General features: G+C 37.5%; 1 protein-coding gene across 21 annotated transcripts in view; it reads right to left on the bottom strand.

Moving 5' to 3' along the window:
• The window catches only part of PLEKHA5 (pleckstrin homology domain containing A5), a 159759-nt gene that overhangs the window by 57517 nt on the left and 89977 nt on the right, over window positions 1–12265 (bottom strand). For all 21 annotated transcript variants that reach the window (XR_005627351.1, XM_039708024.1, XM_039708037.1 and 18 more), the window contains 3 exons: window positions 8964–9047; window positions 7935–8055; window positions 1209–1313 (listed from right to left, as the gene is read on the bottom strand). Coding sequence is in view for 20 of the 21 variants with exons in the window: in XM_039708024.1 (XP_039563958.1) it covers window positions 1209–1313; window positions 7935–8055; window positions 8964–9047 (310 nt within the window). In the remaining variant the exon portion in view is untranslated. The remainder of the gene's footprint in view (window positions 1–1208; window positions 1314–7934; window positions 8056–8963; window positions 9048–12265) is intronic.

Genomic DNA, 12265 nt, shown 5'->3' on the forward strand with positions numbered 1-12265 from the left:
ATGGTCAAATACTGTCACAAGCTGCCAGAGAGGTTGTGATGCACTCTTCATCTGTGAGGAGATTCAAAGCCCAGCTGGACAAATCCTGTCCAAGACTCTCAAGCACAGGGTGTGATTCTGGGGGTGTCCTGTGCAGGGCCAGGAGTTGGACTTGATGATCCTGATGGGTCCCTTCCATGATTTTCCATGATTCTTGACCCTGCCCATGATTTTCCATGATTCTATGACCCTGCTCTAGCTGAGCCTGGCTAACTGTGTTAGATTATCATGAGGTCCCTTCCAACCAAGACAACTGTGTGATTCTGTGCCCCAAAAAACAGCAACAAAATCACCTTTGTGAGAATTTTTCACTCTTGGCATTCACATCTCAGAATTCTCTTCACTCTCAGAGTAGAGGCCTAAACCTGGGAAAATCTTCCACTAAACAGACACATCTAGATCTTATAATCTGAGCAGTTTTTAAAAACTGACTCATCACCAGCACTCAGAAATGTATGCAGGTCATTCCAGTCTATCTGAGTAGGCACAGTAAATGACAATGTAGATCAAAATTACACACACATTTGTCTCAGCTGAGTTTAAATCATGAGTTCCCAAGGGTTCTTGGTGGATTTTAAAAACAGATTTGTAATATTAACCAGAACAGCAAATTTACAGCAGGCTAGAACACTGTCCCAATATTGAAGAGTATATACTTCAGATTAATTCACACTGCATGGGAAAACCTAAAATAATCTCTGGTTTTAACATGATTATCTTTGAATAAAGCAAACAGACACACCTATGTGAAATATATGAAGAAATGGCTCCACTTACTATTTTTTGTTGAAAATATTACTCATTACTTTTAGAAAAAAGAAAAAGATACATAGTCTAACAAAAGAAACTTAAAAACCCCCAATACAAAAAGGTCATACACCTTTTGTCCCATCATCTCTACATACCTGAAATGAAATCATCTATTTATTACTAACATCTGCTCAGATTTTTTAAAGAGAATCATGTATATATATAATCTGCGAATATTCTTTACTTGTCTGATGTCCTTATTTGTATCAGACCGATATGCACTAAGGAGTTAATGAACTGAAGAACACAGTTTATAGCTTCATTCTGCTATTGCTATCATTGTATTTTATAGAAGTGGTTGTCTTTTGTACAACACAGTAGAGGAAAAAAAAAGAAGGGCATGAGCAGGGTCTGAGTACCTGTTTGTAGAGCCAGCCTCGTCTGACAACTGGTGCATTAGGATTTCTCTTTATGGAGTTCGATCTCTTCCCAAAATTATGAACCTTCTTTGAAGATCGTGATGTCTAAATTGAATTGAACACGTTATAGAAAGCATGACATCAATAACTGTACAAAAATCAAAATGCTTTTCTTTTCTCTAAGATCTTTTTCGTATACATGCTCCTCTGGGGGACTGCAGAACACAAACTCTATTCTTTTTTTAGATAAATAATTACTACAATGGTTCTGCTGGTTTCAGCATTTCTTTCTTTTCTTCTGCAGAGAATATAAAGATAAATCCCAAGACAAGTACTAAAAGATGTTTTGGGGTTATTTTACACAAGAAAAAACCCAACCAAATACATATCTGACCTTCTTCTAAGGTAGGTAGAATGCCTACTGAGCTGTAGGAAGAGAAGTAAACTCACAGAACTATTATTAACTATGAAAAACTACATCACCTGGGCAAGAAACCCCACTCTTTCCTGCTTCCAACACTGACCTAATGCATGAAAACTTGTTCAGATTCCAGCAAGATATAATTCCCCCCTTCCTAAAATAAACTAGCATTTTAGTATTCTTTCTTTGTTCTGTGATCTCTTGGTTGGTTTGAATATTATTTTACTTGCTTGCACTAAAGTCTACTAAGAAGCCTATCCATGGAACTCCAAAGCTCATATCAGCTGTTGCTTCTACTTTTTACAATTTTGCAATGATCACCTATGCTTAAGAGAAGTAAGAAAAATAAAGCATTTTAGATTTCATCCTTCTACTTGAATAACCAGAAGAAATTGGAAAAGGCACAAAGAAACCTGCAGTGCTTTGCCAATTCACACTTCATTCTTCTCAGCCTACATTTAGAAAGTTTGCTCTGCATCTAAAGGAGCTGAACATTTATTTGTGTTTTAAATCCTGTAAGAATTGGTGCCTCAGACACCATGAGATACAGCAAAGCACACTCCTGTGCAGAAGAAATCTAGTTCAAGTAAATTTTTAAAGCTGCATTTCAAATCCACCCTTTGGATTGAGACAATATGATAATCCTGTGTTTCAGCTTCCATATCTCTGCTACTGGGACTAATCATGAGGTTATGCAAAATTCCTAAAGGAGGAAAGCTTGACAACCACTCAGGTTTTGTTGCAAATGAGCTGTGGGGTTTCTACATGGAAATTCTCTCACCACTCATCACAGAACTAAGCTGGGTTTTACTCATGCTTCAGAGAGAATCCCACAGTAGCTGAGAAATCATAAACTGAGAACTTGATTTAAAATTATGTGCAGTTTTTGTCAATGATGCCATTAACTGAAAAATACAACACTGCTTAGCCAAAGAAAAATAACATTACAAAAGCTATGTGTGCCTGTCTAGAGTCTACAACACAAAATACATTTTATACTTCTTTTTTGCAAGAATCATAAGGGAATACAAAAACAATCAGAGTGCTTTTAATTTCCCTTGGAGATAACAGAAATTTGACTCAGTTCTGAAAAGCAAGCAATTGAAAACCTAATTAAGAAAGTAAAAGTAAAAAAAATTCCACATTTTCTTCTGAAAAATTCTATCAGTGATAAATGGACAAAGATTTCTATGAAGCCAAGAGAATTACGACAGCCAGCTGTGAAAAAGGAATCCATAACAAAGAACATATAAAATGCAGTTATAAAGTGAACTGCAGCTCTGTCTGTTAACCTGTATGACAGCTGTACTGGCATATCACACAAAAGCTGTGCTAACACTTTGATCAGAAATAATTTCTAACACTCACACCTGCTCTAATATTAGCTACTAAAGGTTCAAAACCCCTCAAGAGTGCTCCAGAATTCCTACATTTGTAAAAATAGCTAATGCACTGAGGATGCTTCTGAAGACAACCAAGCACTTCTGTCAAGTCTAACAAATTGAGATTATTTAGACAGCTGTCTCTAAGGTAGGCCTGATAAAAACCCATATTGACTCCAATTTCACTGATCCAACAGCAGAGTTTTAATGGGTTGCATTCTACCAACTGTGAATACAAACTTCCTTCAATTAAATGCAGCATCACAAGCGCTCTCTAATTTTAGTTAATACAGAGAACACTTTAGATGACTTGTAATTAGTTTGCCACAAGCTGCATAAAGAGAATAACTTCACAAAAAACCCCGAACCTTAAGACAATGAGTATTTTGGGACACTGAAACGCTGCAGGTGAGTATATAAACTAATTAGGAGTTCTCAGATTTTAGATCACCTCCTCCTTTGTTATGGGATCCCTGGCCATCCCTGGTCTCTCATTCATAATTATCTCAAACTGTGGCAGGGAAAATAAAAATAAAGAACTGAAAGGTTCAAGTACTTTTTACCCCACAGCACCAAAAAAAAATTAAAAAAAAGAAAAATATATATAAAAAAAATCCAGGGCATATTGCTATTGCCCAGCTTCTGGAGAAGGCAAAGAGAAAGAGAGGATAGTGAAGGAGTGATCCAAGCACTCATCACCTGCTGGAAGGTGCAGAAGGTACCAGAGCAAGCAGAGTCACCCCTGGTACCATCTGACCCATCCTAAGGCACAGCAACTCTGATGCCTCCAAAATCAGATCCTGTGGGAAGGGCCCTGCACAAACCCAGTGCTGAGAGAGAAGCCAGGATGTCCAGCCAGTGATGGTCACTGCTTTCCAAAACTGAGAAAACAAACAGCCAGCAGGGTTCTGAACTCTGGACAACACACCAGTCAGTATCTGGGGCTGCACATTTCAGCAGCCTGCAAGTGGCTTTTCTCTCTGCTTAGCTGGGAGAAAAACACAGGGTTTATGTGAGGCTTCTTTCCCAGTTTCAGAACTAGCACAAAAGACATTAATTAACATTAAATTTGTTGCACGTAAATTTGAAAAATATATGTTGAGAACCTTTCTAATAAGGAAATTTTCTGCATGCAAACTCTGAGAGTACAAATCTGTATCTTTGCTACTTTCAACTTCTGTTTAAAAATATGTTTCCAGTGTTCAAGGCTTACATTATCTTCCAAACCACAAATCAACAGGATGCTGCTTTCTGCATTTTGTAGGCAATTTTGGTGCCTTCCAATGCTGCAGTTTTCCATGAGCTGAGTGGATTTCTGCCTCAGCATTTTAGCTTGGACCAGGAGGCTGCTCTTGAATCAAACCTCCCCATCATTCACTCTTAGTGTGCATTGGTTTGTGTAATAAAGCAAACTTCATTCCATTTAGGCAGGACTTAAATATAAAATGCACAAGGAGCACTACTGGCTGGTCTGAATATAAATAATAAAACACAGTGCAGACACCCAGCTCTGAGCACCAGGAATGCCCTTCACACCCCTCCTGTTCACTGTGTTGTTTGCTAATGAATTTTAATAATAATAATGAATAATAATAATTTTAATTTCTTTTATTCAGAAATTTCCAGCTAACCTGGATCTGAGCAGACCTGAATGGCTACAATCACTAACAATTCAAAGCTGGGTTGCACTGAAATATGTATTAACAAACTGATTAATATTTGTGAGCACTGGGGAACATCCCAGCCGTCCTGGAGTCACCAGGAGCTGTCCTGGGCTAACACTGCACACCACTTTCTGTGAGAAAAACGTGTTCACTTTATTCTGCTGATAATCAGGACAGCAATGAAGAGCAGCACATCTGCACCATGGAGGGCGACTGGAAATGTGACTGACTTTACACATTAAAAAGCAATTTATGACATATAATCCTGTTTGTCTAGGTAGTGATTTTAACAGCAGGGAGAAAAATAAGATTAAAAAAAAGGCAACTACAAAAACAATTTCTTCATGCCACAGAGAGATGAAAATAAATGCTTGTGTAGCAATCTGAAGCCTGTGGGTTTTCACAGCCAGGGGTCTGTGCTAGTGCCTTCATGTCTGGAACTACACTTCAAGCTACAGGAAATAAGCAGCACTTAACAGAGCTGTAATTTGTTATTTGGCTCCCCCATGTATACAGGGGGAAAAGAAGATTAGAATTAACACTTTTACTGGGCAGGAACTGATTTTTGCCTCACCTCATACTGGCCTCTGGTCAGCAACAGCAAGAGACTCCAGAGAGTCTTTCTGACACTAAATAGAAACTTCTCCAAGTTCCACATCTATCAATTAACATTAATGGAAGGAAGAATTTTCTCCTGTACCCCTCAACTGTCTGAAACCTCAGTTGTACACCAGTTTTTTTTCCATTCCTCATTACATCCCAGTATCAGGTGTGGCCATGAGTTATCTCTGAAAAAAAAACCACCTAAAAAAATTGGTTTGGCAACCACACAAAGCATCCTTCTCCTCTGTAATTAATTCTGTGTAACTTCCCTCACCAATATTTTATTCCTGTTTTGCTGTGCTACAATACACAATACTACAATTATATTAATATAATACTGTATATATGTGCATTATTATTAAAATTATAGATTAAAATGATATTATATATATAATTTTCTATATAATGCATAATAATAATTCTTAGCTTTTGACTATAACATGAAGTTTATAGTATTGTATACATATAATTTTCCATATAAAATAGTGTATCTATACACATATATATAAAAAATAGTGTATATATAATTTTATATATAATGTAATATATATACTATACATAAAATGATAGATATAATTTTATATATTATATATATTACATTATATATATATTTTTATATATCTATATACATACTATGTATATCTATATACATACTATATCTACACAATACTACAAACCACATAACATAGTCAAAAGTTAGGAATTCCAGGTACTGTTTGAAGACATGAGTAAAATCACAAAAGAAAATCAGTTTTGTACCCAGGTAAAACCCATGGGCCATATCTATAGTCATCTTTAGGAAGGATTCAACTCCTTATCCTTGAACAGCTGCAGAAAAGGCAGATTGATGATAGCTGTGGCTCTACTTCCCCACATTCACCTCCCCAAAACCAACACTTCTTAAATGGTGTTGCACTCATTCAGACAAATGCACATCTGAAAACTGATGTACAGTAATTACACATGCAGCCACAAGAATCACATTAATATTTTAAGTGCATTTAAATAACTAGAACAGGAGGAATGAAAAGTAGAGCAACAGTCTATTTTTTCAAAATGTTATTTTCACAGGAAATTAAAGTGTCATTAATCAATGAAAGTAAAAGAAATCACAGTAACTGAGCCATAGAAATCTTAATTTCCTTCTCAAAGATTATGAAACAAACACTAGGCTGAAGGGCATTTTCAACTTCTCTTTTGAAAGAGAAGTGAGAAAAATGTAAGACAAGTGCTCCTAAATTGTAATTAATTTTGCATATTGACCTGAGATTGCTTCCCAGAAAATGAATTTTGAGAGAACTAGCTATGTAATTATTGCATCCTACATCACTGTTGTGACTCTAACAAGAAACTTCCTTGGGTTTTTTGCTTGCTTTGTTGTTTTAGGGGTTAGCTGGTTTTGTTTTTTACTGCTACTGTTTGGGGGTTTTCTACTTTGTTGTATTTTAAACTGGTTTTCCTGCATAGACTTTACCATGATCATGTGAAAGTTGAGATGGATTTTGTTGCTGTTCATAATACATCTGTGACTCTCTATTTTTCCCCCCAGCAACATTTATAGATTAAGACAATTTTCTCATTAAATAACAGTTTTCTAACACAGGTCAATGATTCTGCCTGTCTCATGAGATATTTAAAACAACAAAAAAGTTCCCAAAATGCACTTAAAGGAACCTTGCAATGTTTCTTACCACACAGTAAGTCAATTATTTCAATCCAAGTTTCTGACATTAAGGAATTTGCTCAGTTAGAACACATTCCAAAATTTATTTTTCCTTTGCAGGATGGATTAATTTACTGAAAAAGCACTTGTCAGGGTTAACATTTTCAATTACTAGCTAAAGCATAGGGTTTTCCCCCTTGTTTAACTGTTAACTACTGGCTAGAAGAGATGACAGCTCTTGTCTGTCATCACTGATCAAAACTATTTTCTTGGTCTCCTAGAGAACTTAAGGCACTTCTTAATTTTGCAGCAAGTGCACTTCTCTCTCAGGAAAGCTGAAATTAAAAAAAAAAAAATAATAAAAATGCACGCAATAGGCTCATCAGCTTTATCCAATAAACCTGAAAGTTGGTAAGAACATCTGGGCATTTACCTTAACCTCCTGAGAAACTGGGTGAATGGAGAAGTAAAGCATAAATGAAGGTGGCCCTAGGATTCTCCCAAACATTTAGCAGGACTTTTTCTAGGAAGCCAGGACATCTGCTTTTCCAGGACTTTTGCTTCTGGCCCAATGTCACCTGCTGTTTAGCACAGGGTCACCTCCCACCTCTCTCACAACTCCTCCTTGCACACAATCCCAACCCTCTCTGTTTTACCTGGACACATCCAGGCAATTGTTTGTGATGGAGCAATTTCTGCAACAGAGCTGGCCCAGGTGCCTCATCAGCCACTCAGGGTTTTGCTGTTCACACAGATCAGAAAGGTCAGTTTAAGTCATAAGATCTGAGATACCTGAAAAAAATTACAGCTACAGTGGCAATTTGCTTGAGACACCTCAGTTTCCAAATTAAACCTGGAAGGAGTTGAGTGCCCTGAAAAATATATAAGCTTTCTTTCTCTTTTTCAGTGGAACACTAACACACAGCACTGCCTAGTACCTTGTGGAATAACTGAATTATTTTAGTTCTGATTTATTTGGACATAAAGACTTACTCTGCCCACAGGGCTCATTGGATGAGCAGCATAATCTGATGCCAGATTATAGTTAGTTGCTTCACATATCATGCTTACTGGTCGCTCCTTCTTTTCTTCAGATGACATTGCTGCAGCAGTCCTGAAAATAGAATATGTAATAGCACTAGAACATGCTGTGTGTGCAGACTGCTAATAAAAAGCACCCCGAGATGTAGCTTTGTACAGCCTGTGTCCTACTTTTCCAATTTGAAAGCAATTCACACTTCATCGCACAGTTACCTGCACTGTGTTTTAAGCTCCAACCTATTACAGATGAATTTTAGGATGTTGCTTAAAACCAGAATTTCTCTCTTAGCGCCAGGTGTTGGTGGGAGGGAAAAAGACAGCTATGAGTGTGAGATGGAAATGGGAAGAAATGCTCTCAAAGGCCCCCTCTGGCTTTGCCCCCCTTTCACACTGGTGGGATTTGGCCAGTTCTGATGGTTTTCACTGGAGCCACCACGTAATGTGTTACAGCAGTGGTGGTGGGGGGGACACTCAACCCAGACACCAACAAAATCCTGAGGTCAGGCATGAGCTCCATGCAGACCTTCTTGTATTGCTCTACAACACCAATGCAAAGACAGCAAATCTCACCTATTACCCAATGATTCAGAAGGTGCCCCAACTGGCCTAGGAGATTATAGATTAACAGTTTGTCCCTAAGTGATTACAAAATTCACCCCTTTCTGGAAGTTTATTTGATTGTTATATAATATCTAGGCTGTTTACTAAAGTTACAGAGTAATTAAAGTGACAACAGGAAATTCATACAGTGCATAAATGTGATGCATTTCTATCATACAACTAATCTGAGCTACAGCTTCTCTCTTAAAAATGAGTATAAAATATTTATCACTATTTTCAAGTGATTTAAACAAGTAAAACTATCTACATGTTGATCTGACTTGGAAAAATAAATATTGCCACTAGTAATCACTGAATCTTACTTCATTATTAATGGGCTTTAAAACCTGTGTTTTACAGAGTGAAACAGAAGGCACTTACTGCTCATTCACAACAAAAATACAGTTGTCCTGCGATGGCTGTCCTGTCACTGGATGTTTGCAGGTTACTTTTCGTTCATTATGACTGTGAAAGAGAGAGAGAGAAAAGTATTAGGCAATAAGTTTTGATTTTCCAGCTCAATTATGTAAATGCAATACATCAAATGTATAAATTCAGTGAAAACATTTAAGAGTATTTCATTATGGCATATAACAACATAAGTGTACACACTCACAAATGTGTGTAGATATATATATATACACACACACACACAAAGGATGAGAACTTGTATTGAAGAATCTTCATTGGCACTGCCAAACATTGGCACTGGGTTTGCAATCATGAATTTCAAAAACAGTAAAAGTGTTTTTAGTTCATACATGAACATAAATAATTCACTCCAATTATGACTTTACGTATTCATTAATAGGGTTTCAGCTGGACAGCGATAAGATGAACATGGGTTATATAACTGCTCTGTAAGGACAAAACACTACTGCAAAAGTGACTGTCTTCATCCTCAGGACACGAAGACACTGGTTTAAAATTTCCAATATTACAGACAACAATACCTAGTGACTGGAGTAAGAGTGAGGGGTTGCAATTACAGTTCTATTTTTGCAGGTGACTTTAATTCAGGGTGCTGCTCAAAAGTGTCTTCTAGAGGATGGGAAGCTGAGCTTCATCCGAGCTCCCTTTGCATTATCTCATTCCCCTGAAGTGCAGATGCTGATAGATCACAGCAGCTCCCACAGCTTGGAAGAAACTGCCCAAATCCAACACATATCAGCTGCTGCCACACAGGAAAGAAATGTCTGGGCTGAACTTCCAAAACTATGAAGCACAGCTCATCTCACAAATATCATGCTTTGCACCCTTCCTGCTTAAAAACAACCTGAATTTAACAGGTTAAATATTCTCCACTTTTAAAATAAAATTCTTTGGATCATAACAGTTTGCAGTTTTAGAGTGTTATTGATTAAAAGGTGCCTCCAAACAAATGCCTAATAAAAATCCACATTATTTTCATGGTGAATGAATGAATAAGCCTTCATAAACCTAGAGTGCAAGATTAGAAAGACAACCCAATTCTTTTCACTTCCTCTACTGGGATTTTAGAAACCTAGTAATGCCTAAAATAGAGAGACTATGTTACAGAGCTTAATGATGAGCTGGCAATTGCCAGCACTTTATCTTTGTTCTAAGTTCAGCAGATTTCTAAGTTTAGCCCCCGAAGGAGCTGCTGTGCAGAAACGTATCAATTACAACCAGGAGACAGGAAAGAGACACTCCGAGGACAGTCTGTGCCATTCCCAATTGCCCTGGTCATACAATGCCTCTCAAGGAAATCAGATTAAAGAGAATTTGAGTTCAAAACATTCCTGAGGAAGCATCCAGGTTTCTTTGGCTGAATTTTTTTTTCCTTTGTGAGTCCTCTTTTTCTTCCCTTACAAAGCATTTTTTCCCCTCTGACATTTCAGAAACTCACACCGAAGTGAGGGAAAAAAAAAAAAAAACCAACAACAAACTATGGAAATGAGCTGGCCAAAATGCTTTGCAAAAATGTTGCCTTCTTATTCACATTAAACCTTGACAGGTGACTGTCAGCTGCATCCATAACCGTGGAAATAAGTGGATCAGGACTACCAGAAACACTTGGGTCCACCCAAGAGGAGTCACATGCTGTGTTTTGAGCAAGTGCACCTCACTGATGATGCAGAAGAGCCACACCCAAGGACTGCAGAGGGGAAACCACACAAAACCAGGAGGGAAAGAAGGGAGGGGGCAGAAAAGCGGGAGAGGAGAGCAGTGGAAGCAACACTCAGGAATATTTTGCTTCAGGTTTGAGTCATATATCAAGTTAGCATTCCAAAAGCACCAAAGAATCCTTGAACAACACACTATTTCCCTCACTAGTCACACAGATGTTGAGATGTATATGAGGGAGTTGAGATTACATAAAAAAGGCAGAAAACATATCACAGATATGAACCATGCTCCTGAGGATTGTACAGCACTTTCCTTCTAGACCTGAACAGTCACTTCCTTCTAAAAGGGCAAGGCAAAGGAAAAACAGGCTTTTTCCCCCTTCAAGGCAAAGGGAAAACAGCCTTTTCTATCCCTTCACAGTTTAGACACAAGTGAAATCCCATGAGTGAACACTAGAAATTCAGCTTGTGCAACTAAGAGTGATGACTGTAAATATGTCTAACTGGATGAACAGATTTTAAATACTTCCATTTGAAAACTTTTTCATTACTCATCTAATTATTGCGGTTTTGGCAGTAATTTACCTGGTATTTTGACAAGGCTCCTCAAAATACTTGTGCAAGGTGTAGTGAAGCTTTATAATTATTGTCATAACCCTCCCACATAACAGCAGGTTAAGGCATTTGTTTCAAACTCTATCTTGCAGAGCACAGAGAGTTTTATTCAAACCAAGCTACAGTTTGATATTCACAATCTTCAACATCCAATTTAGACAGCTGTTCAGTTATCCATTTCTGTAGAAATTTCTGGCTACACACACTTAGAATTTCATTTATTATACTACAATAATCTATACCATCAATACCATCAGTATAATGAATAAATCCCAGGGAAATAAAGCAAAAACCTAATTTTTTTTACTGAGAACTCGAATTTCAATTTTATACCAAGTCCAATGTGTAATTCAGAGTTTAAACCCCATATTTATGTGTCTGTACTTTATTATGTGGAAAGAGAGAGTTTCACTTTGACACAGCCAGCTAGAAGCCAGTGTGTCACTTTTCACTTATGCAGAGGTACATCCTCTTCCTTCTCCTTCCAGTTTTCCCATGTTTTGAGAACACAGGACAACCACACACAAAGTCTTTTGCACTTTTTCTGAAGGCCCTAACTGACCCTTAGTATTTTAGGATCTGCATTAACAGCATGCTAAGCACTAGAGACAACTACAGGAAAAAAATTCCCTGTGTATTTCATTACTATTCATGAGCATATTCTCCAGACTTGGTATGTGGCACAAACTATTCCTCATTGATATTTGCTACTGGAATGTGCTGGGCTCCAGAAATCTATATTAAGGTGACATGAGAGAAGCAATTCAATGCAAAATAAAGCATAATTCTTGCATGTATCAAGATAATATTCTTTCTGCTTGATTCCAGCAGTGGTTTTATACCTTCCATAAAGAATCAAAACCAAACCAACGATAAATGTGAAAACAAGCAACCCTAACCACACTAAAATAGCCTCACACGGGTAGAAGTTCCATTTTTAGACATCTCAGTGCAAAACTGGTACCAACCTAACAGCAC

The sequence above is a fragment of the Passer montanus genome, unplaced genomic scaffold (genome assembly GCF_014805655.1).
Source record: "Passer montanus isolate IOZ18808 unplaced genomic scaffold, ASM1480565v1 scaffold20, whole genome shotgun sequence".
NCBI lineage: Eukaryota > Metazoa > Chordata > Aves > Passeriformes > Passeridae > Passer > Passer montanus.